This window comes from Echeneis naucrates, chromosome 12, assembly GCF_900963305.1.
Source record: "Echeneis naucrates chromosome 12, fEcheNa1.1, whole genome shotgun sequence".
Taxonomy (NCBI): Eukaryota; Metazoa; Chordata; class Actinopteri; order Carangiformes; family Echeneidae; genus Echeneis; species Echeneis naucrates.
This window is the reverse complement of record NC_042522.1, coordinates 6,447,974-6,474,315: the sequence shown is the minus strand read 5'-3', so window position 1 is coordinate 6,474,315 and position 26,342 is coordinate 6,447,974. Positions and strand designations below refer to the sequence as shown.

At 40.9% G+C, this 26,342-nt stretch overlaps 2 protein-coding genes across 4 annotated transcripts in view; both read left to right on the top strand.

Moving 5' to 3' along the window:
- Positions 1 to 19,126, top strand: part of palm2akap2 (PALM2 and AKAP2 fusion) — a 60,192-nt gene extending 41,066 nt beyond the window's left edge. For 2 of the 3 annotated variants that reach the window (XM_029515857.1, XM_029515854.1), the window contains 8 exons: positions 10,877 to 11,098; positions 11,291 to 11,653; positions 12,504 to 12,602; positions 12,692 to 12,793; positions 12,936 to 14,355; positions 14,584 to 14,762; positions 15,540 to 15,578; positions 16,808 to 19,126. In XM_029515857.1, coding sequence (XP_029371717.1) covers positions 10,877 to 11,098; positions 11,291 to 11,653; positions 12,504 to 12,602; positions 12,692 to 12,793; positions 12,936 to 14,355; positions 14,584 to 14,762; positions 15,540 to 15,578; positions 16,808 to 16,939 — 2,556 coding nt within the window. In that variant the 3' untranslated portion in view covers positions 16,940 to 19,126. The remainder of the gene's footprint in view (positions 1 to 10,876; positions 11,099 to 11,290; positions 11,654 to 12,503; positions 12,603 to 12,691; positions 12,794 to 12,935; positions 14,356 to 14,583; positions 14,763 to 15,539; positions 15,579 to 16,807) is intronic. The other variant, XM_029515855.1, reaches the window with a different exon arrangement.
- Positions 19,127 to 21,075: 1,949 nt separating this feature from the next.
- Positions 21,076 to 26,262, top strand: slc46a2 (solute carrier family 46 member 2). Its single transcript, XM_029516108.1, has 7 exons — positions 21,076 to 21,549; positions 22,082 to 22,234; positions 22,499 to 22,726; positions 22,916 to 23,087; positions 24,279 to 24,362; positions 25,015 to 25,171; positions 25,336 to 26,262. The coding sequence occupies exons 1-7, from the start codon at positions 21,076 to 21,078 to the stop codon at positions 25,382 to 25,384; spliced, it is 1,317 nt and encodes a 438-aa protein (XP_029371968.1). The 3' UTR covers positions 25,385 to 26,262.
- Positions 26,263 to 26,342: the final 80 nt, after the last annotated feature.

Genomic DNA, 26,342 nt, shown 5'->3' with positions numbered 1-26,342 from the left:
AACAATACAAATGCAGAAAAATGGGAAATACTGTGTTTGTCGGGCTCAGACATGTTTGCTGGGGAAGACTGTTTTCTTCCTGAGTAAAGCCTCCTTCCTCTGTCTAAATACTGCAGGCTAATGAGCTACTTTCCGGAAATAGACAGGTGATTAACACAGTGCTCCCCACAGTAAGAGGCAGAGCAGAGCTAGTTAATGCCATAAGCTATCACTGGGAAGAGGTTCACTCCCTTAGGACAACAGTGTTAAAATGCCCTGGCTGATGGTTGGATATAACCTTAAGCTATAGGTCTTTAACAACGATTGTCTCATCCTGCTGAATGAGACTGAGATTTAACCATGTGGCATCAAGACATACACATGGGACTCTAGTTTTTTTTTCAACAAATCACGCCTGGATCTGTTAAATGATCGATCAACTCATGCAAAAGAAGAATGTACCGGTGATGGATAGTAAGGTCAGACATGACTTCGTCACAGTAGCAATAATTTCGTAGTCTTCTTTGTTTCTTTGTGTTAACAGACAATTTTAGATATAGAAAGTGTGTTAGCTCTGGTGTGCATTTTAAATGTGCTCTATTTGCCAAATTATGTTACTCAGTTAGCAATGTGAACATATAGTGATAACCAGCCATCTGATTACTTAGCTTGCCTGTGTGTGTTGTGGCACATGTCAAGCCTTCTAAACATAGCGAGCAGTTATTCTAGTGAGTGTTTAAATAATCTTATCTGTCTTCACTCTTCCATTCAAACAGAGCACTTAAGGCCATGCTAACTACTGTTTAGCTGATTTGAGTTAAGTGTGGGAGCAATGTAGCAATTGCACAGTATAACATGGTATAGAAACTGATCTATGATGCTATGTACATTTGATTATTTACTTTACTGGCAAAAAAAAGGTAAAAGTCCACCATAAACCATGCTATCAAAATAATTCTCCACATCCTGACTCAGCGCTACATCTGTGTTTTGTGTGATTAACTTCTGATATTACTAACAGACACACACTGACCCCCTCTGAGCCCATAAAGAACACACACACACACACAAACTTTTCTAGGGGCTGACATTAGGGATAGTTGTTAATTAGTTTGTTAGTTGGTACTTGTCACTATTTTCACAATATTTATAAAGCAAACAATCGATCAGTTCATGGATAAAATATTTATTTTCAGCTTCTGTAGTGAAAATTAACCTCACTTACAGCAAAGCATTAATTTTAGTGTATCTGCTTCATAAAGCTTAATTGTATTTAGATCCAATAGCCGTTAGCCTTAGTGCTTGTTCTCTACACGGAGTGTCCTGCGGGACAAAGTACTGAAATCGTCTGATTCATTTTGGGAAGGATTAGAATCATATGCTCAATCGTGACTCAAACAGGGTTAGGGTTCCTTGTGCTTCCTCCACCTCAAGTATTTAGTAAGAGTTGTCTGTCTTGATATTTTTTTCTGGCCACCGTTTTACAATGTAGGATTCTGACTGTCTTTGGCTCCATAGAGGATTTGTCATGTTTGTCTAAAATAAATGTAATGATTGTTGACATTGTCTGCTGTGTCCCTCTACTATAATAGCAGGAGAAAGCTGGGCTAGGCTAAGAGGAGGCAGACAACAGGAAGGAAAGGGGGAAAAAAAATCTACAAAATTTCTGGAAATGTTTGCACTGGCATTTTCTTATTGCTGTTGTCAATTGAAAATAATATCAAATATGGCATAATATCAAGTGGCCACATGTATTGGAGATTAAGATATTCATTTCATCCTTTAAGGTCTCTGCCCAACTACCCACCTCTTTGCATTAATTTCAATGAAATTTCAAGCATATTAACATAGTCAAATGTAACAAAGTCACTAGAATTTTTTTTTGACAATTTAACATCAATCATCAATAAAATACAGTTATCCACTTATCCGAGATTTAATGTATGTATTTGTCTAAATAATGAGACCCAGCACGAATGTATTTCTTTTTAAATCAAGCTCTTTATATTACATTACATACATTCTAGTGTATTTCTTTCACTTTATGTATCTAAAACATTATGTATATGTGGAATGTAAAAATATATTTAGAATTCCCTTATTCACATTGCTTTATTTAAATGTTAACCCTGTTCATTTATTTTAGCCTCTATCTGTTTCATCCTGTTATTGTAAGGCACACTACTCCACTTGAAGAATTTCAGTTGGCTGAAGGGTCTCTGAAAGATAATTCAATTCATTGATTTTTTTTATGGGGCAGCCCTAATATTTTTATTTGAGAATATTTGATGTGATTATATAAGGCTGTTTTTAATACTCACAGCTCTGTAGGCCTGCCTGAAATCTAACCATATTACTCCAGATTAAAGATGTCTGGTCCATTTGTTGATTGGATGCTAATTAAATTAATTTATGCTTCATGACTTCGAACTGGAGCTGTTCCTTGTTTCCTGTTGGCACAAGTCTGTAGCTTAGTTCTGACGTGATTATTTTTAATCAATAACTTGAATGATATGAATGATGTCCTTGCTGCATAGCTGTGTGTAGGTATAATGCCCAGAGAACTATAACTATTGCCAAATAAGGCAGTCCAGGTCTTTAGTAGATCTTATTTTGCGATAGTGAGAGACTCATTGTGCGATAGCTGTGAAACAATACACACACACTAAACCATTTCAGCCAGCAAAGCATTTTTGTTTTATTTTCTATATGACACTTTATTTTACTTTTATCAGATCTATGTGACAGTCCAAAAGTGCCAAAAAACAAACAAAACAACGCAACTATTCACTCTTTATCTCAAGATATAAGCAATAATGCTGGTGTTTCTGCTTTTCTGTGATTTGTCCCAGTTAGTCCTGCACTAATCTGGCTCTCTGTGCTGTTCTCGAAGAACCTGTGCACACAAGTGGTCACACTCTGACTACAGAACTTTCTGGTTGAGAAGAGCCTCCATCTGTGTAAGTTTGTGTGTGTGTGTGTGTGCGTCTGGTAGCATTAGTATTCACCCCAGAGAGTCCCACTGAGGCACTAGTTGGGCCTTTTGTTGCTGTTCCATGAAGGGCTCTTAGGGGGTCTGGGTTGTGTGTGAGCGGTGTCATGAGAGGCTGCAAAAAGGGACACAAATAGCCATCGTGAGTCCAAACATGCGCATACATTCCTCTGAAACTCTCAAAAGGCACCTGACATGGTTTCAGTCTGGTTGCTGTTTCACTCTCTCTGGCAATGGGTAGGTGCAAATTTGCTTTCATGGTTGCATGTGCTGCAGTATGCCATCACTGTTCTGGTAGACTTGTGTATGGAGCAAGCTGAGGCACACCATGTTCAATTAATCCTTAAACTAGACTGGAGTTGCTTCATCGAATCTGTGTGATTTCGCTGTGAAAGGTAAACTTTGCAGGAGTGTGATTATTTTTCTATTTCAATTTTTTCTTTAATAAATGCTGGTAGCAGCTATCTGATTAAGCCTGGTCCTTAATGTTTTACCATTTATCAGTGGGAGTAGTGGGACTAAGATTTTCAGTGGGGTAAGATTTTCATTTTAACTGTCGCTATTCTGCCAATTAGGGTGAGTGGTGATTTGGTGCATCATTGAAAGTCATCTTCTATTTGTTTAATTAATGGGGTGTAGTTGAGATTGAATAACTCTGACAGCCTTAATTTCTGTATTTAAAATGTGAAAATCAGTCATTTGAGCCAGTGTTGAAATCTTTTGCGTGCCAACGGAGCTTAACGGCTGTATTTCAGACAATTTATTTTGCCAAACGTTGACACAAGTGAACTTCCCAGCATGCTGCTAGCTTGCAGTGTTATTGTTTGTTTTCCTGCACAGGTGGTCTGTAATTTTTGGTGTATTTCCTGTGTTGAGGGCCATTTCCTTAGATACAAGTTAGTGCCGCTTCCTGGTTTCCTGTTTAGATGACCTCTGAGTGGTGATAGGCTTTAATCCAATCAGTTGTTTCCTTTACTTTGCAGTATCATATGTTATACTTTCTTAAAAAGTGTTGACTCTTATATTTTGCTATCACTATCTTTATCATCTAGCAAGACTTGAGTGTTTTTCAAATGAGTGACAAATGCGATTGAGGAATGGAAGAGGGCGTTGCCCTTTATTCAAGCTTCTGTTGGCCTCAGCAGTAAGCAGCTTTTATTTGAAAGGAGCTGCTTTTGATAGGGTTTTGTTGTTTACGTGTGAAACTTCATAGGTAGAAGGGCTTGTGATGTTGACAATCAGAGGTTTGTTTGGATTATGAAACAGACAGTTTGGTTTTAAAAGTTCAGAATTTAAGTTCAATCATGATCTCTTCTCTCTGCCTAATTGTGTGTGTTGTGCGTTCAAAACTGCTATTTCGTTCACACACACAAACGGCATACCTCGAAGCTACTCTGGATCTTACCCAATTAGAAAAAAACAAAAAACAAAAAAACAACACAATTATGTATTTATTTCTTTATTTCTTTTTATTTCTTCAAACATGTGAGAAGACTTTGATTTCATACAGTCAGTATAAAACTTTGCACGTCTAATTGTCTACATGTATATTTCATCTGTACTCTGGGATTGAACATTTGTGTCGTTCTGGCATAGCATTCTGTCACAGTTAAGTGTGTCATGCACTATGTTTCTGATTGATCGTGGTCAACTTCCATGACTGCTCCTGGCGTCATTGTCTGCCAGCTCGATGGTGTTGACCCATTTGTACATTGTCACACATACATGAATAAACAGTCACATGTAAACGGTAGACAATATGTCTTTTCATCCATTACAGTTTGACAGGTTCAGTACTATGAATGGTAACTCTTTACACAGTTTATCACCAGAACTGTTGTAATAGAGATCACAAATCTCTGTGTCTGTTACACAGCATTCGGGAATTGAACAGTTAAATGCATGTGTAATAATTGGGTTACTGTCCCAATTTTCTGTGACTGACTTCCCTTCATCATATGGCTCAGAGTTATTTCCAGCCTGGGAACTCACTAAGAACTTGTAATTTGTCATTTCCAATTGGAGCAAATGAATAGGATAGGGCAAGGAAGTTGTGGTGTTCTTGGCACTGCTTATTTTTAATTTTGTTGTTTCTGTTTTGTTTTCAGTTTTTTTTGTATGCAGTTTAGTGAATGATGTCCTCTTGAGAATCACAGTTAGATAAGGATGGAGGTACCGATACCATCTGTTACACTCTGACAGGACGCACAGCTAAAAATGGATTTGCATGGCTTCCTTAGCTGATATCAAAAAGGATTATCTCTCTGACCTCCACACCATTCATCTCAAGCTCAATTGATTCACTTTTCAATTATACACAAAATCTTTTCGTATCCCTGCTTATATGTGATCTAAAGAAATTGCACAGTTCATAAAAAAAACCCCACAAAGTTTATCTTCTGAACTTTTATTCTTCTTCGCACAGTTTTGAAAAAGAACTTCATAAAGCAATATCTCAAGCTTTGTATTCAAAGAAGACATTAATTAGGAGTCTTCATTGTGGATGACCAAATCCTGTCATTGAGAGCAGTTCACTTTTTTGCAGTAGAGAGGAGAAAAGGAGATAATTAGAGCAAAAGTGATGCACTCTGGAGAATAGGAATATCATTATGCCAAAATTTGTTGTACAACTGCTCTTTCATTTGCTTATTTGTCTTTAAACAAAGAGTTTTTATAGCCCTAATTTCTGAAATGTGATCTGACATCGACACCTCGCTTGTGGCGCCGTCCTCCATCACTTAGCACCTGCCAACACAATATAGCTAATTGGTCTTGTAAATCCAAGGAAAGTGCTTCCAGTTCCACTGCGTCTCAATATTGTGTTTGCGAGAAAGTGAACCATGACTCAGGTTAGCTCTGGTTTCCTACTGCCTGATCCTATGACCTAACACGTACACCCACACACACACACACACAACAACAACAAAAACACACAGAGAGAGCAGCATTAGTGTGACTGGAGATGTATAAATTGGTGGCTTTTGGCAATTGATGACTTGAATTTCCTTGTGTGTGAATGGTGCTATGTAAATAACTTATTATAAAGTTGCACTGTAGAAAATGAAAAACCATCCTGTCTCCCCAAAAATGAAATGAATGAAATACTTGCAGACTTAAAAATGTTTAAGGCAGGATGAGGTCAAATTTATTTTATGTATTTCTTAAATTAGAAGGTGAATAAGTCCTGCGCTGGTGTTGACGGATGAAAATGCTGTTATTTTCTCATCACCTCCCTGCCTGTCTTCAGTCATCATCTCTTCATCATTGCCTCTCTGGCGGCCTCCTACTCTCCTCAGTTTTGATGGTGTCTGTGGGTTAGAGGGACATTGGGCGAGTGACATATGTGTGGAGCAGAGAAAGAGAGGGCTTGGTCATGCACAGGAAGGGAGGAGTGGGGAGCCACAGGGTGCATGTTTTTGGTGTGTGTGTGTATAGGAGGGCCTACACAGAAGGGGTCTTTGTGGGTGAGGGCATCTTGTAGAAATGCACACACGCACACACACACACACACGCATACACAGACACACGCTTAGCCCATGACATCACAGCTTACAGAGCGGCCGGCAGGAATGTTACTGAGAAAGGAGAGGCTTTGTGGAGGAGAGGAAAGAGATGGGAGGGGAGGAAAAGGAGGAGAAGAAGAGAAGGAAAAGGCTTGGCCAGAGGAAACACTGGCACTCCCACTATCTGGAACAGGATGGACCAAGGCTGGACTAAAGCAGATCAAAATTGGAAAAACGGCTACAGCTTGTGAAAAGAAAAATATACATGTTTATGGTAGCAATTTTTGTATTATTACAAAAATACCACATCCATCTTCTGAATATTACACGATGGATTTACCCATGTCTCTAAAATAGACTCATTTACCAGCACTTATAAGGGTGACAGGTGAGTAGCATGCGGACTTTGTTTCATATTTTAATGTGTGTTTTGTGGCATTTTGTACAAATACATTTTTTTTTTTCATTTGGATAAGAAAACCAGACAAGAAAAGAAGTATACAACAGGAAATATATCATAGCTTTGGTACCAGATGTGGTTTGCAACATCCAACCAGATATATTTTTATTCTGGTATTTTGGCTGTCATAGATTAAGTAATGACATGAATGTTGAGAGCCTCTTATTGTATTTGTCCACATATTGTAATATAAGGTTGAATTGTGTACTCTGAGCTGAACACCCAACTAATTTCATTATTGTTTCCAGCTGTTACTGTCACCCCCTTAATCCGACCACCCACTTTTCTGCTGAAACAATCAACCAGATAGCCATTTATATTGCTCATCAGTCCAATTTCTGTTACTCACTATGTCCATGCCGTCTTTAGGGGACATGGACTTAAGACTTAAGTCATGAATAGGTGTGGGGTAACACTTTCTGGCCTGGGTTCGCAATCCAGGCTGTTTGGACATTGACATGAGAACACCAGACTAAAGCAGTACCGGGCTCCAGTTACTTTACAGGATCGCATTTAGCTAGGAAAGAGAGCCGGGATCTTGACTTCACCGGGCTACACAGGAGCTTAGTGCATATTTGGATTTGTGGACATGTATCATCAGACTTTCGTTTTTACATTCAACCATGTGATCTCACCACAGTGTGTCCTCTAACAGAAGATAGTGACATGACCACGAAGGCATGCTTTGTGTGGTTGTGTGTCAGACAGAGAGAAACTGAAAGACTGAAGCCATCAGACAAGAAGATAGTTCATTTCCAGTCAGGAAGTATTTGGGTGTACTCTCATTCTGGTAAATGGTGTCCTAGCGTACAAATCCCCCAATGTCTCTGGCATGCAGCCGAGTGTGTTTGTTTAAAGTATGCGCGTGTGTGTGTGTGTGTGTGTATTTGTGCATCACAGTCAGAGTGTAAGCATTTCCAGATGTGATGGGAATTCAGACAGAAACAAGACAGCAACTAGACACATAAGCCTGTAATAGTTATCTGACTCACATCTCACATTTTTAGTACTAGAGGTCCAATTATTTTACAATTAGTTAATTTTCACTTCAACACTTACACTCATACTTCAAAAAAAGACAACTAAAACTGGCGCAAAGTATAAAAAGACAACACATACTGGCATTGATGCTAATCCTGATTATATTATAGATCAACAATTAATAATCACTGAATACCAAAATCCAAAACATAACCCTAAATGGACCAGAACCAGCTTAGTATTTGCTTTGATCTGACTTCTTTAATCAAACTTCAGCAAACTATAAAGGAACTATAAACCCTACACCAAGATCCTAGCACTGTCATTGGGTTATGATGACATTTGTAAGTTAAACAGGAATGGTCAGTATATTTTTCAACAATGTTTCTTCCATTTTTGGAAAAATACTCACACTCAAGGGTCACACAGTGCAAATAACATTAGAAAGATATATGTTCATGCTGATGGAGGCTTAACTGCTGCTTCAAGGGAAATATTCAGATTTTTTTCAGGTATTCGATTACATTGCCCCACTCAACGACACTGACAAACACACGCCTTTCTGTACACAAACTTTGGCCTTTTTGGCTGGCCAAACAGTGTGCACAGTGTCCCTCATCACAAGTATTAAAGTCTGAGCCTTGAGGACACAGTTATGTCTGGAATGCCAGTTCATCTCAATGAGAGAGAGAGAAACAAGCATGTGAATACACACCTGCAACATAAATATACACACTTGAAAGAACAGTTACACTTCCATGCACACTCCATTTGTGTGTGTTTGTGCAGCAGAATCGCATTGCATATGAGACATTCCTGTACTGTAGTACTGTTTTCCTGAGGCAGTAACAGGATATCCTCCCCCTCTGTACTGTCCTGCCTGTTGGACTCCTACATGCACGCATCACATCCTGTATATGCACACACATATAGTGTACACAACAGGTGAAATATTACAAAGACAAAACACCTTGTATGTGTGTGTGTGTGTGTGTGTGTGTGTGTGTGTGTGTGTGTGTGTATGTGTGTATATATATATATGTGTGTATCATTAACCGGGTGAAAAATAATTTGACTTGTTGACAGAGTGAGGGGGAGTGAAAGCAAAGCAGAGCAACTGGAGATGAAAGAGGGGGAGAAAGAAGCTGTGATATTGGTCTGTGTCACTCACAGTGTGGTTAAACAAAGAATTACTTTGGCTGAAATGAAAAGCTCATAAAGTAGCTTGGCTAACACTATGACTATGACTCCAAATGAGAAAAGCTGTCCTGCTGCACAGACTCGTGGACTCCTGAATATTCTTGATAACTGTTGCTTGGTTTCAAGCATTCAGAGCCTCTTGTCATTTTCTCTGTAGTCATGGTGAAATATCATGTTTTCTGCTGTTTAAGCCAAACAAATTGCAAGTGTAGTCTGGAATGTAGTAACCACTGAGTTCAAACACCAGAAAAACTGGACAAAAGAATCCATTACTGTTAGACAATGTATTTTTTCTTGTGTGTATCTGAGATTATATTGAATGAGAGGGTATCAAGTATGGAATTTACATGATGGGTCATCAAAATGCCCTCAGAGAATATGACATATGAGGTTAGGAAAGAGGAGGAGACGCTGAAGATGTGTGGAGAAGAGTGTTTGTTTAGTATGTGAGATGAGGAGTGTTTTGAAGAGAGGCACTGTGTTATAATCCACCATGTGACTTCACTGTTCCTTCACTTCGAGGAGAGAGAAAAAGGAAAAGATGAAATAAGGGGGATAGGAATGATTCAGCAGAACTATCAGCCTTTGAATGTGCAGAAACCCCTCAACTTGCTACTTGACATCAGGCGTGCTTTTCACAAATATTATTAACAAGCAATCTGGTAATGAGTCTGAAGAAGGAAGTTTGAGAGCGGCTAAAAAGCTGAGACATTCTCCTCATGGCTATGTGTGTTTTAGCTGAACAGTGACCCTTTTGACTGAAGTGATCCTCATTAAATCCCCATACACACACAGGTTTTATGAAAGCAGAGGTCAATAGCTCTTCATGGAAGTAAACACATCCTTGGAGTGGAGGTGTAATGAGCACAAGGCAATAAAACAGGAAGCTAGCATAGCATTTGTTAGTGGCTAATAAATCAACACAAAGGCCAATAAAAACACAAGCAAGTGCATGCATTCTTTTACGAAACTGTGGGACATCATTGCCTGGTTCACAAGAAAACTTTTATACATTTGAACGTGGTATGATTGTCATACTGAGTAATGGTGTAGTAAACAGTTTGTCCAATAATGTACATTTTGTACATTATTTGAAAGCACTTTATCTTTCAAATAATTCTCTCTCACTAGCTCACTCATGACTATGTGGCCTCAGGACAGATGCACATCAATGAGTTGCTCAGTGAGACGCAAAGAAGAGTCTCTGTAAACTTCATCTTTACAGAGCAGAACCTAAAATATCTTTACCTATGATTGTGCAAAATATGTGTAATATTAAACCGTTCCATGATGCCAGGAAGGATCATTGGACTGTTAAATAGAAGAAATAAGAGAGAATAAGTTTCTCTTTTTTTTTTTGTCTCCCACCGAAAGTATTCACCAAACTTATTGGCAAAAAAAGCATAATGGGCTCAAAACAAGGATGCAGTTGTTTTAATGCTGTGGCCCGTTATAATGCAACAGCATGTGAATTGGATCCACCTAGTGGTTGGAACTAGTCAACATACTTGCAGAGGTACAACACTACAATACTGCATTGCAGACAGATTTATGTCAGTGTGTGTGTGTGTGTGTGTGTGTGTGTGTGTGTGTGAGTGAGTGTGTGTTTAAGAGAGTAAGAATGTTTTGACTGTCTGCTTTCTGTCCCGAAACCAAACACCAATTCCCAATTGGAGCATTTTTGCTTGATCATTAGACCGAGCATGCAATATCCCCATATTGTGCCATTCAAACATGTCTGATCTTTGTGTGTTGACACAGAAATCATGGCTGGCAGCCGATGATGTCAGTGACCCAGCACCAAGAGAGCGAGCCTTAAAGAGCGTCAGTTTCCAGGAATCGGTCAGCGTTATCACTGACAGGTCTGAAATCATGGAACTAGAGAACCAGCAGATCCAACATGGCTGCCTCAGCAGCCCCAGCCACCGAGCAAACAGTGCAGCTAGTGCGAGAGTAGAGACTCCCGAGAGCGACGTGGTTCAGGTATGCAGGGACTTGGGCTTAGATTTTCAATGTCAGGTTTTATTTCCTGGAATCTTAACAAGAACAGTTTTAACTGAATGGTGATTGTTTTAACGAATAGTTTCAGAAATTTGATCATTTATTTTCTCATTCAATTCATAAAGCAGCATTAGACTAAACTGAGAGGTATTGTCCTTTTTGCTGTATCTGCAGGAGATCTGTTACCTGGACCAGGTGTTAGATGCAGCCTCTGAAACACCCACGAATGGAAGCTCTTCTCCATCAGACCACATCAAACCAATCAGCATTGACGGGACCTCTCCTTCTGTCTGTGTGTCAGCCTCATCTCCTGTCAATCACCAGCCAGTCATTGTAGAGGGACCGAGACAAACCACATTTGTCTGCCAGGAGGCCTCTGGTGTGAGAACCAATGGGCACGTGCAGGGGGTGGAGTCAGGCCGCAGCAAGGCCAAGTTTGAGTTGAGAGCATTTCAGGAGGAGAGAAGACCAGCAAAGCTGTTCACCCCTGGAGAGGAGCAGCAGGTCAGGGTGACAAGGAGACGACCGTCTGAGGAGGTAAACAGCTGCGAGATAATGTGTCAGATGTAACACACTGTATTCAAGCACACACCAACAAAAACACAGCAAGTATTGTAAAATTAAATCAATCACATAAAAATATAAGTCACATTACGATTAAGCTGTAGCTGCAGACACTGAAATATTAACGTGTAAATATTTTCCTGTGTAGATGAATATGTTAGCTCAGGGGTTGCGTTAACTGAGAATTCTCAGTCATTGACGGACAAATCTGAAGGCCATCTGTCATTTTGACGGGTTGCAATTACTTCAGAACAATATCAAAACAGCCATGAGAAGCCATCTGTCCGAGGAAAAGGTATAAAATTTTATGACAATCGCCTCTGCAGCAACCTCACTTGACGCTTTTGATTACGCACCAGCGGGCAGCCTGTTTCACTCCATGCACAACAGGAAGAAGGTGTGAATGAGACTGAGCTCAGGCCGCAGCAGGGGAACTGAGTTAAATTCAGCTGATTTCTTGTGAAGTTTGTTCGTATTTTAATTGCAAGTATTTAATTTTTTAAAACACACAGTGTCTGATGTCACTGCGGGGGAAATGTGGTGTTGACATGATGAATGTTTTCTCTCATGCCTTTATAAGTGCATCATTTAGTTTGTTCAAATTGAATTTGCATTAAAAACAAATGAATGAAAATTAAATGCTATTGAATATGTCTTTATTATAATTAAAAAAATGTAATTAAAATGACAGATAAAAACAGATTATGACGGATTTTTTTTAACCTGTCAGTCAAAATGACGGACAGTGAAAAATTCTAGCGCAACCTCTGCGTTAGCTAATCCTACTGGCAGTTTATTTTGCATGCTCACTTTTCGGTGTCAGGTTCAGGAGCTGGAGCGTGAGCGTCAGGAGCTGATCAGAGACCAGGCTGTGAAGAAAAACCCTGGGATTGCCCAGCGCTGGTGGAACCCTCCTCAGGAGGTAGTTTCTGCTTTCAATCTGAACTTTGACCGTTTCTTACTGATAAACCTATTGACCGGTTCTTTGGTTGGTTCATTCTCTCTTTCAAGGTTCCTTTAGAGGAGCAGCTGGACACAGAGCAGCTGGAGTCTCTCAAGAAATACCAGGAGCGAAAACAGCAGAGGCAGAATCATACTTATGCATACACACAGGTAACACATATACTTCCAAATTTGAATAATATTAAGTTATTATTAAGGCTTAATATTTCACTTGGGGATATTAGTTATTTTATATCTTTTTCATCTCCTAACTTGCTCCTCTGTATTCTTCTCTTCTCATTTGTACTGGCAGCCCCAGGTGTCAGGTCCCCCCACCATGGTGACCTCTGACCCAGATCTAACCAGGAAGGAGGACATTGAGGACAAGCAGATTGACTTCTCTTCTGCCAGGAAGCAGTTTCTACAAGGGGAAACAACCAGGAAGGACATAGCTCCTCAGATATACTCTGCCAAACCCTTCTCAAAATCCACAAACAGGTGCAGTCAGGGGATCGGTGACATTATTGCAGAAACTGGAGAGAGTCATGTGACCTGGTCTGATGAAGGAATTACAGGAGAATTCACATGTGCACGAGCTGTAATGACAATCCTGCCTGAGGAGGAGGAAGGGAAGGGTCATTTTCACCCAGCCTTTCACCCAGAGGAGTCTGACTCGGGATTGGATGAGTTATCTGTCCGCTCTCAGGACACTACTGTATTTAGCTTGGATAACATTTCTGACAGCGGGGCTTCACTGCCCCCTACCCCTTTGCCACTCACTCCCGTGTCCCCTCCCACACCCCAGCCCACCACACCTGTCAACGGGCGGACTGGTGGCAGTCCAGCAGAGGATGATTTGGAGTTCCAGGCTGGGGTACTTGTGCAAAATGCCATCCAAAATGCCCTTGCAGCTCAGAATGGTAGGGAGTGGCAGCCATCTGACCTGAATTCTTCACAGCTCAGCACCCCTGTGTCTCCATCTTCAGCTTCTACAAGTAGCCCAGTGCCAGTCTCTCCTGTATCATCCAGTGGAGCCCCAAGTCTCCAATCACCCGTGTCTTCCAGTCCTGCTTTATCAAACCCATCCCCTCAGCCAGACAGGCAGCCAGAAGTAAGAGTTGTTTCCCAAGAGAAGCCTACAGAATCACAACAGCAGCAGTCACAGCTCCAGACACCTTCACCACCTCCGTCTCAGCCTGTGTCACCTCCACAAAGACCCAAAAATGGAGGCCCCAGGATCAAAATCCAGTCCTCTTATGCCAGAGCACTTGCCTCCTCAGCCTCAGCCCCAGCCCCTGTTTCAGGTCCTGCCTCAGCAGCTCCTGTGTCCAGACCAACTCCAGTTTATCGCCCCCCTTCTCCTCCAAGCCCAGAGAAACCGGAGTTCAGCTACTTCAGTAAGTACTCAGAGGCTGCTGAACTTCGTAGCACAGCAGCATCAACACGAGGCCCTGAAGTGGAGGCGGCCAGCGGCCCGTTCCGTCTCCGTTCCAAGAAGCAGCGAACTTTGTCCATGATTGAGGAGGAGATCCGAGCAGCTCAGCAGAGGGAGGAAGAGCTAAAGAAGCAGAGGGAGACACAGCCTGTCGTCAATGTCCGCCGGGGCAACACCTCTGGCAGCAGTCATGGGCCTGTGAGGTCAGGCATGCGGCAATCCAACATTTCGCCAGCAGATAAAATGAAGAGTAATAGCCTGCCAACTAGACTCACACTGACAGCGAGGACAGCACCAGGTTAGTTTGTTTCTCATTAATCCTTCTGAGACATCTGGTATGAGCTGTTGCTGAAATATCTGGAAAACCTTTGGAGGGAGTTCCATGAAACTAGGTTCAAATATTCTTGTTTCTGTCAAGATGAAGTATAATTATTTTCTAGATTCTCTTTTTCATCTGGTGTCATGTGGGAGATGTGGGAGAAGGGTATACTTACTTAACCCTTTTGTGCTGTTGTGTGATTTACAGGAAAGATTGAAAAGATCCGACCGGCACCCCCTGTCTCACCCTCACCCTCAGAAGGAGCCCTATCTGATGCAGGCAGTGAGGACTCTGGAGGATCACGACCAAAAAACTTCATGCAGACGCTGATGGAAGATTATGAAACACACAAGGTGAAGAGGAGGGAGAAAATGGAGGACAACAGTGTAAGTATCAAACTCGATAAAGATGATAAAGAAGCAGAGGCTTTGATGAGAGTCTTTATTTATCCAATGTGTAACAATAAGAAAAATAATTTAAATCATTCAAACCGCCATACTGAATTATAATGTTTGCCAGTTAGTCCAAAAAAAACTAAAATAAAAACGTGATTGCCTTTTTATATAACTTACAAATAAGTTACGTTTGTTGAGTTCTTTTTAAACTTCCACCGACAACAAGGAACAAAGAGTGAAAGTAACAAAAAGGTGACCACACCTTATTCCACATGAGCTGTAATGAGGGTCTTTTGGCTATTCTAATCTCATCCATGTTGCATTAGAGCAAGATAATGCTGTGCAACATGAAAGGGACTTTCCCAGCCACCTCAATAGAAATTTAGTCACAGATAGTGGGGGATTTCTGTCCCTACTTCATTCTTTTGTTATTCTGATAATTTTTTTTCCCGATCCAAGTTGAGCCTTAAACTCAATTCTCTTGAGAAGAGAGAAGACTAAATTGTCAAAATGAAAGTCAATAATTTTCCACAGAAAGTCTTCGGCCATGAAACCCTGTAAGACTTTAAATAGTCAACCGTGTGTACTGTTCACTAAGAGATGTACATGTATTATTCATTTTGTTTTGTTCATTTGTTTTTCAAGATATTCTACTGTATCTTGAACTGATCTTGGTGATGTTGTTGCCAATGTTGTTGTTGTATATCCATGATGACATCACATGTGTTGACTCCGTGTACTGTTGCCTCTCTCCTGCTGGTCGGTCAGTATGCCCGTTTGCTGCTGGCTAACGAGATAACCACTGAGGTACCTGTCGCACCCCAAAACTGTTCACTCCGTTAACAACCTTTACTTACAGACCTGGGTCAGACTCAACTGAAATCTCTTATTCTAAATTAATACATTCCTGAGTTCTGTTTTTACGCTTTTGAAGAAAAATTTACATCAGCCTAGGTTCTTCCATTATAAAAAATAAAAAATAAAAAAAGGACACACTGAGACTTTCACTTTCTTTATCTCACACAACCTTGCAGATGGGTTACAAATTTTGGTGTGTCACTCAGTCCCCTAGACATGAAACCGGTGTAGGAAGTGAATGTGGGAATTTTTTATTTTTTTTTTAACTCTGCAGGCTCTGCGCATTCTGCAGTTTATGTAAAAGAAAGTTTCCATCTGATCCCAGGTCTGCTTGCGGTCTCACTGTTTATTTGTTCTGCTCTGTGGTGTTGGTGCTGCATGTGTTTGACCCCTGCCCGCCTTGCACATTTTTCATGTATATACCTGACATATAAAGTTCTGATCAAAGCAACTGAATTCCAAAGTATATATATGTTCACTATTTTAAAAGATTGTAATAGGATTAATAGCTAATGATATTACATTAATCCTTACAGGCTCATGGAGGATTTTGAATGTACATATATTTGATGGATGTGTCTTGTGATAGTGATCACTTTGAGGCCATATTTGCATCAGGTTTCATCAGTGCTTCCATTTACAGCCACTGTCCACTGGATTAACAGTTATGTTAAAATCATGCAGTGTAGTGTATCACCATTTGTACCACTATGTCACCTCAAAGCTACACATCTACCCATAACCCACTTCAAACTCACCTTGTTCTTTACATTTCCCACAATTCCAAAGAAATCTTCCCCATGAGTGAAGATGGTTTTACATGTCTTACTTACATGTCATGCATATGTCTGTGAGGGGGAACTTAAATTATGAAAGAGTTCTGGTGTTTGAGCATGAAGCTTTCCCAGTGATGGAGTAAAATTGCCTTTGTTTTCACTCTCAAATGGTGCAGGTGCACTCCCTTTGGTCCAAGCTTTACTGCGGGATGATTCAACCAGGCGCTCCCTCGATGTTTGACATACACTGCATGTCATATCAAAGTCACTGTGTTGTGGTTGTTTGTGATTGTGTTGCTGCTAAATCCCTTGGACTTGGGGAAAAGCATGGGTTTTATCAAGCTGTCACCTCTTGCCAAAATGAATGTGCTTCCATCTGATTTGTTGTTCTGTACCTGTTAGGTTCTGGAGGCGACTCGTGTCACCAGGAGGAAAAGCGACATGGCACTGAAGTGGGAAGCTGGTATCTACGCAAATGAGGAAGGAGAGGAAGAGGGGGAGGAGGAGGAGGAGGAGGAGGAGGAAGAGGAATAAAAGGAATAAAAAGTTCATTTCAGAGACATTTAAGAGACTGAGGAGAATGGAAGATGAAGAAACTAAAGGAGAAACACAAACATGAGGAGAAAGGAAACAGTATTTATTTTACTAACAGTATTCTGATGATCACACGACCCTGCATCAAGTTGTGATTGTTGGACCTGAAGATGTGGAAGGTGGAAGAGTGCATTAAAAGACTGCATGTGAGAAACGTTGGAAGGGTTGTGTGTAGAAAAAAAGGTTAGTGATGCAAGAGACACTTTGAGAGGGTTATTTTGAGTAGATGGTCTTAGTTGATAGACGCTGAATGACTAAAATATTCATAGGATTTTTCTCTTACCAGTGGATGTATGGGGTGAGATCTAAAGATTTTATTTTGACAGGTTGCCTGAAACGTCATGAAGATGGTTTTGTGGATATATGTGGGATAACCCAAGTCATTTGAAAAATGCCCAGGGTGGCTTCCATCAGCAAAAAGGATGCAAAAGATAAGCAGGCATATGTAGAGCAGCTATCATGAAAGAAAGCAGATAGGGTGAGGCTTAATGACACTCTCAGATGTTATCAGTAATTTCATCATAAAAGTGGGGAATGGTTGTGTAGTTTCAATTTCAAGCAAATTGGACTCGCTGAATCACTTTAAGAAACTTTATGTATCCTGCAGTGCCACAGTACAACACAGTACTGATACAACACACAGACAGCATGTCGGCTGGAACTTTGACATAACTTTCAAGCATCCGTGTTAAATATTAGGTGCCGCTTAAGTGCTAAAGGGGAACTCTGTCAACTTTGCCTTAGACCTGTCAGTAATAACTGAATGCACGATATGTATGATGTATTTTACCTTCTTCTATCCTGTATTACCACAGTGTCAGTAGACCTTAGTGAAAATAAGCAACCGCATTAGATCGTCTGTCTACAAAGCACCATACTTCAGTGACTTCACATGTATGAAATACAGACAAGTGTGAGGGAAGCTAACTGCAGGTCCCGTTTCTGTCACCTCAGTCAGTGTGCGTATTAATGAAAGGGCTCGGTCAGGAGTTTTATATTCTAAAAATCACTCATTTTACCTTTGCTATGCAGCTTCGTTGACCCGTGCATTCTGATGTAAGCAGTTGTTTCATGTATTATACTGAGGTAGGACTGTGTATTTGATATATGAACATGTGTGTTGAGATTACAGTAGGGCAACTGCCACCTATCTACTACACCTTGCTAGCTGAGGATAAAGTTTGATGAAAAATTATAAAGAAGCTTTTTATAAATTGTTATACCAAAACAGAATGTTGTTACTTCAACAGAAACTGTCACACTAAAACTGTCAGCCAACGCTCTTATGTTTACTTAAAAAGTACTGATCGTGTGCATGGCATGGCACACCTTTCCTTAACCTGAAACAAGCACATAACGAGCAGCAAAAAGAAGACAGCTGACTATCAGTACAACAGGCTGAACAGACTTCTGTTCATCTTTGTCACTAACAAACTGTAACTTTGGGTTGTCTGATTTTTTTTTTTACTGAATATATTGAGCTTAGATTTTGCAGGATGATGTGATTTTGTGTTTTGTAAAATGATAGAAAAAATCATGGCAATACAGGCCTCTGTTATTTAGAATACTGTGGTGACCGTCCAGGCGTAGGCTTCAAAATTAAAACTTTAAACACTCTGCTGCCAGTCTGAATAATCCTCTGAAGGGAATGGTCTTGAAAGCATAAATGCACCAACATGGCTTCGATATGTCTGAACCACTTTAACTGCAAAGTAGCTAAATTATTCTCCCTTTTTTTTGTCTTTTGTTTTATCTGTCTTTGAGATTTTATCCAGCATTAGGATATCAGGAGGATAGCTGCTTTCTGTAAACCCAAGGTTACAGTATTTGATAACCGGTGCGTCCTGCATAAGTGTCCTTCAGTGAGGCACTGACCTCTCTGTCTGTCACACTGAATAAAATACCCAGATAAATGCCTGAACCACAAATTTACTCTGAGGTAAAATCGCACAAAAATCTAAAATGACAGGACAAAGAGTAACCCTTGAGAATAATTTAACCATAACGTGAGATCCAATTCTTTGTGCAGTGTGAGCAACTCCACCAACCAGAAGTGAAAACCAAGGACTTCTGCCTCTGTGATGTGCCCATTTCCCCATGGAAATAAAAAGAGAGGGAAAAAAAAAATTTGACAAAACCCTTATTGTTCTTGTTTTTATAAACTTTTCATAATGCATAAACTGAGAAAAAAGTATTTAAAGGAGTCCGTTTTTATGAGCGTGAGAAATGTAAGCAATGTGTGTAATTGACAACGATTTATCATCTGAGATCAATCCTGCCAAAAGCGTTGGGTCGGTCAGACGGGAAGAGGAACATGATTCAAGTGATCAAACAATATTTAAAGCACATGCCATTCTGGTGTCTAGACAGTGGAAACGTGAGCGTCAACAGATACAGGTCCTTGGTGATGGATGATGCTTTTACAGGGGCCTATCCCGGGTGCCGTCTGAGCATTTACTGTAACCAAGCTTTAGCACAGCACAGTTTGACAAAGTTTACTCTCACTGCGGCAGCACATTGTAGAAGTGTGTTACTGCACGCAAACGCACTCAATGCTGCAAGGGGCACAGCCGAGCTCCCAAAACCTGTCGGGAGTTCTCATCAAATAACATTTTTGACAATGTAACAGACATCATGCGCACTCAGAGGAGCAGTTACAATTGTGTGATTTATTACGATTACCATTATTATTATATGTTTTTTGAACTGATGGTGCAGAGATGATTAATTTATCATTTGAAATGCTGTTAGCTTGTTTGTTTGTTTGTTTTTTTTTTTGCCTTGCAGAAGTGAACAATCTTCAGTGTGGGGCCTCACACTGTCTGTGTGTGATACAAAGCAATCTTATCATACAGTATAGCCTTTGTCCCTATGTTAACCACTTATATGCTCATACTCTGCTTTATTTTATAGCACATGTAAGGTTCACAGTTATACACCTACTATATATATTATGAATATTTTCTCATTAAAAACAAAACAGAGATGTTTGATTCCTGAGTGGTTCTTTGCTTTCATCTTGGAACCAGTGCATGCTGTGGTGTTTTCTCTGTTTGTGGTTTGGTACAGTGAAACTTTAAGGCGCTTTCACACCTATAGTGGCAGGAAAAGAAAAATGTTAAAATGTAGCGGACAGGCGTTGGCACGGTTCGGATTCGCATGCACATGTTTCTAAACGAACCAAAATAGACCGCGAAGACAACTTCCTCACAGAAAAAAGTTAGCACAGAGCGAGCTTGGCGCTGATCCTCGCCTATTGCATTGCATGTGTCGGTCATTTTCTGCAAACAATTCAGTCCGGACCAGGGACCAAACTCTTTTAGTGCGTTTGTGTGTGTGTGTGTGTGTGAATCCAACCCCCCCCTTTGGTGAGCACAAAGTCTGAGTCGTTATCGGAGATACTGAATTGTGGGTAAAATGATTCATCTTATTTCCTGTTGATCTGATCCCATCTGTTGATTCATCGGCAGCTCGAGAGGAATTGGTCATTCTCTTCTCTCTGAAGTGGCTTGAAATGCGACTTCAATGCATCATGGCGTCGTTTTGTTCGACCTGAACTGTTGGCAGACAATTAGCGACACACACCGCGCAATGGGCGAGGAGCAGCAAGGCAAAGCTGTAGCTGAATGCCAATTTATCGAAAGTGGCGCGTTTTTCTGTCGGAAGTTGTCTCCGCGGCTGTCAAGGGCCAAACGCACTGCATCGGCCGAAAGCAGCTTCAAGTACAGAAACGATGCGAATTCACAAACACAAGTGAAAAAGAGGAACGTGGTGCAAACGAAAAACCAACAACAACCTGCTGCAGAAAACAAACGCAAACGCATCATCGTCGAACGACGCAAAACAAGAAACCGTCTGCAAACGGAAAACGGTGTGTTTCCAAGCCTGCAGGGGGCGCTCCCAGCGCAACAGCCCAATGGAGGGAGAGACAGAACAGCTGACTGAACACGCCTTCTCCATGTGGGCAAATCGGTGGGCGTGGGAGAAGTCGTGTTTTTTAATGCGTCGCTGAAAGTTGGACCAACGCAGAAAAGTTAGAGAGTGACGAGACGCGACTTCGGCCCCGACCTGATGCCATGGTGCTGCCGGGGATGTGTCAAGCCGCCTCCGCGGTGCTCCGTCAGGTGGAGCCGATCGTCGTGCTGGAGCAGCTGGGCAGCACTCTGTTCGACACCGCCCTGCAGCTGGTGGTGAGGGACCGGTGCGCCAACGCCACCTATCCCGATCTGTCCCGGGAGAGCAGCCAGCAGAAGGCGATGACCGACTTCCTCATGATCTACAACCTGATAATCCGGCTGGTCCCGATCATCCCCGCCATGGTGCTGGCCAAGCTGGGCGACCGCGGCAGGAGGAAGCTTCCCATCGCCGTGCCCCTGAGCGGGTACCTGCTCAACAGGCTCGCCCTGCTCCTGGTGGTCCTCTGCCCGCTGCCGCTGGAGGTGATGTTCGGGGCGGCGGTTCTCTTCGGCCTCAGCGGGGGCTTCTGCGCCTACTGGCCCGGGGTGATGACGCTGGCGTCCCTCGGCTCCACCGATACCGAGCGCTCCAAGGTCAGTGTAGTTCTCTGAGAAATCCACCTCACTCATTAAACTACACAACCAGAAACCTTATTTAGTATAGAGTTTGCTTTTGACATTACAGGTATATAATTATACCTGCCTGATTTCTTGCTCCTTGAATGAGGACTCATGCCATTTCTCCTTCTCCTGTAGCACAGAAAAGCATTCACAAAGTTCATTTTGATGTATAATTATTCCATTGATTTCATGTATTACAGTGTGTTGAAAACTGGCCGAAACTTTGTTGCATTGTTAGTTACTTTTAGCTTATATATTCACTTCAATATATACAGTATAAAGAGCCCTGAATGTGCAATAATGCGCTTTTTATGCACAGGACTAATAGTGGGGCATAATTCGTGCATCTTGATCAATATTCACACACATATGACCCTAAGCTGTCCCAATAATAACACAAACACCACACAATCCATGCATACACAGACATTAACATTCTGTTTCCTGAAATTTGAGATGACTGAGGACTTTTAAAGGAAGCTGTCTGTTTCTGTGTCCCGTGCAGGTGATGATGAAATTAGAGCTGCTGTATGGAGCAGCAGGGCTCGTGGGCAGCTTGGTGTCAGGTCACCTGTTCCTGGTCAATGGAATCGCCCTGCTCTTTGTGAGCACCCTGCTGCACCTGCTGTGCCTCATACACTCCATAGTCTTGCTGCAGGTCAGTGTGTGTTGCTGTGTCTATAAACTAAGGCTGCACCACAGATTGGTATGATATCTCAAAATTCTTGGCAGAAAATCAGATTAGTATTAAACAGCAAACAATACAGATTTTTTTTTTGCATTTAAACCTCCAAAAAAAATAAAAAAACTAACAAAATTCAAGCTCAACTGGATTTCAGCTTTTCTTTGCTAAACAGTGTGTGGTTCATGCAAAATGTTAAATGGGTGTGTGTCCCCACCTCAACTGAATCCTTCATTGAAGGTGAAACACGTGCCCAACAAAAAACCTGAAGACAGCGACAAGCTCCGTTCTCACACTGCCGATGATCCTGCTGAGCCTGCTGCTGTGGAGGCCCCTGCTGCGATAGACTGGGTGAACGTGGTGATGCTGTTTGTGGCAGCCGTCCTCTACAACATTGCTGTTGGTGGAGCCATGGAGATACTGGTCGCCTTCGTGATGAAAAAGCCGCTGAGCTGGAGTGCCACCCAGGTGACCTCATGCTGGATTTGCATGTATATTTCTGACAATAATGCAGGACAGACAATAGGATTGATATTGCTTTATTATTATTATTATTGTTATCATCTGGGAGTATGTATTTGATTTAGCTTCATTTTAATTTAACCTTTTCTCCTTCTTTTACTATCTCCCTCTATTTCTATGTCTCTCTCTCCCCAGGTGGGTTATGGGAACGCAGCAGGGTGCACGATTTTCCTCACCAGTTTCCTTGGTGTGATCTTGTTTCGTCGCTGCGTCAGTGACGTCATGCTCATCCTGATTGGCATGATATCATTTGCCTCAGGAATCTTCTTTATGTCCTTCGTAACGACAACCTTCATGTTCTACCTCGGTAAGACAGAGAATCTTAGAATGAGTCAGAGTTTGTGGCGTAACATTGACTATCAGAGTTCACCTCTTTGACCTGTACTGTGTCTTACTCTTTGAAAAAGAGCATTTGTTGACAGTTTATATACTGAACTAATAAGATTGCTGCATTTTAAACAAACACTTTTGACATCAAAATATTATATTTATTACTCTGTGATCCTAGAGTCAGGACTTGTGGGACTGAAACAGACCAGCAAATTTTGATTATTCTCTGAGATTGAGGTGAAATATGTAGTTTGGTTTGTTTTTCACTCTAAAATGGTATATCCAAAATCATGGATAATGGACAAATCATCTGAAGGTGGGATCAGAGTTTTTGCTTGATAAATTACCTCAACAGAAATAATTTTTCCTCAAGCTTAAATGATAAATTAACTAATCAGGTTGTCATGAGTGAAAAGTGGAATTTACTATCAGATAAAATGTATTTATATAGTGCCAAATCATGGCAAAGTTACAACAAGGCACTTTATACATAGATGAGATCTAGACAAAACTCTTTATGGAGTTGTTAAAGAGACCCAACATAAGAGTAAAGACTTGGCAACAGTGCCAAGGAAAAACTTCCTTTAAGAGGCAGAACCGGGCTCTGGGAGGGAAGCCATCTGCCTCACCTGGCTGGGATGGGAGAAGAAGAGATGGGCGGGGCAGAGAGAGAAGCAGAGGCAGTGAGACAGCATGACTAAAAGAAGGAAAAGCAAGATTGTATCAGCTGACTGACACTGACACATTTAGGTCATCTGTACAAGCAAAAAATAGGAACCAAAATGAGGAAGCAACAATGACAAGCAATCACTGTCTCATTCTCATAATATAGGAATATAAATTAACATCTGTTTCATTGACGCCAATCAAGCTCACACAATACTGCTGAGTGCCAGACCTTATTTCTGCTCTCTGGGACAACAGTTTGCACTTCCTTTCATTCTTTCTGTTCAGTTTTTAATAAAAATAAATCTAATAATTCAGGTGTGTATATGCGTTTCCTTATAATTATACTCACTGAAACAGTTAGGTTTATTATAACATTTAGAATTATAGTTATGTTTGCCCCGTTGCAACCTGTGTTACAACAAAACTGACCGTTGTATTTCGTGACAATTTGGATCAGATAAGAAAACTTTAATTAAATAGTGTTTCTCTTTCTCCACAGTTCGCTCACTCACCCTGTTTGCTCTGATCCCCATGCCGACAATCAGATCTCTGCTCTCACAGCAGGTTCCAGCACCTTCATGCGGTGAGTTGTGTGTGTGTGTGTGTGTGTGTGTGAGAGAGTGAAAGCACTACAGATGAGTAATCAAAACAGGATGGGGTGACAACATTTAGAGCAAATAAAGAACATATGTATTCCATACATACTGTATTTTCAGAGATTAGCAGGGAATATTGTTCCAAAAAATCAGATCAGCCCTTAAATTTTCCAGTCTTCATTATATCAGGATGGAGAGTTAACCTGGAACGCTTTTTGAAGGCACTTGGCAGTTAAAGTGTTCAAAGCATCTACAAGAACCTGCTGTGTTCTGCCGTGGCTGTCGGCCGTCTCAGTCACCTTCCGTGACTTTGTATGCTGCTGTGGGACTGGGCAGTGATGGAGCGGCTGAATGACAGCATTCATAAAGGAAACACTGTGGGGGGGTAAGACCTCTCCACACTAGCCTGAATAAGAGAACAACAACATAAAAGAATGACTACCCATAATTTAAAGATTAAAGATAACAAAAAATCTAGACACTAAAGTTAAATATCAGGAATGCTAAGAAAACAAACTGCGCTGTGTGGATACTCAGAAAAACTAAATCAAGTGCATCTCACAAAATGTGTGTCTATTCCTTTGTCAGCTTTCCTAAAGGCTTCCTTCCTTCTTTCCTCCCTTTCATCCTTCCCATCAGGCACCACTCTCACCTCCCTGCAGTTGGCTCTGAAGTTTGCTGGTCTGGCCTATATCCCTGCCTATACCAAGCTTTATCAGAGAACCCTGGACTGGTTCCCAGGCTTTGTCTTCATGCTGTCCAGCGTCTTTACGGTCGTGGGAATGATACCCATCAGGTAAATCAAGGTTAAACTGCTTCACTATATTCATTTTCTGAGCCACGACTATAACAAATGCTATAAAAAATGAACAGGGAGATTAAAAACTTGATTTGGACTTGACCCGAACTCTCTTTCTATCCCTCATACTTCACATCTTTCTCCCTGTTTTTTCCATCCAGTATTGTTGGCTGCAGGTCACCTCAGAGGCAACGGTATGAGAGGATTTAAGGAGGCTGACTCAGTGACAGTGAGTTTGCACTGGTACGAAGCAAACAGGAACTGAAATATGGAAATGAACTGTAGACACTACGGGAAAGGAGCTCCTGCACTTAAGCTTAGAACAGAAGTTTATGTGAACATTTTCTGCTGCCTTAAAAGATGGTGGTGAAGTGATAAGACCTGTGTGGTGTGATGACTCACACTAAGTGTGGCCTTCAAATGAAAATAACTCTTAGCACTCTGAGAAATTTAGAATTCTTGCTCTTCAGAGATTTATTTAATCAGCCAGTGACATGTCTCAAAGAACAAACCCAGGATGATTTCAACATAATGGAGATTTTTTAAGTGACTGTTTCAGTCATGAAAAGTCCCCTCTGAGCACTGTCTAAAAAACAGAACCCCTTTTACTTTTGTGAAACAGCAAGAGCGAAAGGATTTTAATTAAATTGTAAATATTGTGTACATGTATATTCAGTTCTGACACGTAGTGTGAGTTGTGAGATTTTTGTCCTAAAGCCTCGCACACCGAAGCTGGAGGTTAGTATATGTTTATAAACAATTGTTGGAAGTGAAATTTCCTGAAGTTGATCATCTTTCCTGAGATGATCGTATGCAATCTTTTGTAATTCAAACCAAGTTTTCTTCTTGGGTTATATTTTGTTAACTCTAATTTTTAGTACAACTTCTAAACTTGCAGGTCAGGAAATGCTGACAGAAGAAACAACAGGAAAAATCTGCTGTAAAGTTGATTTATTTTACATTTGTGGGGTTTTTTAAGTGGTGTTTTGTATTGCCTTTTGTATTTGCCTTTGGATGTAAAGAGCCTTCAATTTACGTGATGTTGCCTGGTTGACAGCTAGTGCATTAAATTATAATCACATTTAGAAATAGAAATAGAAATATATATATATATATATATATATATATATATATATATATATATATATATATATATATACAGTTTTAT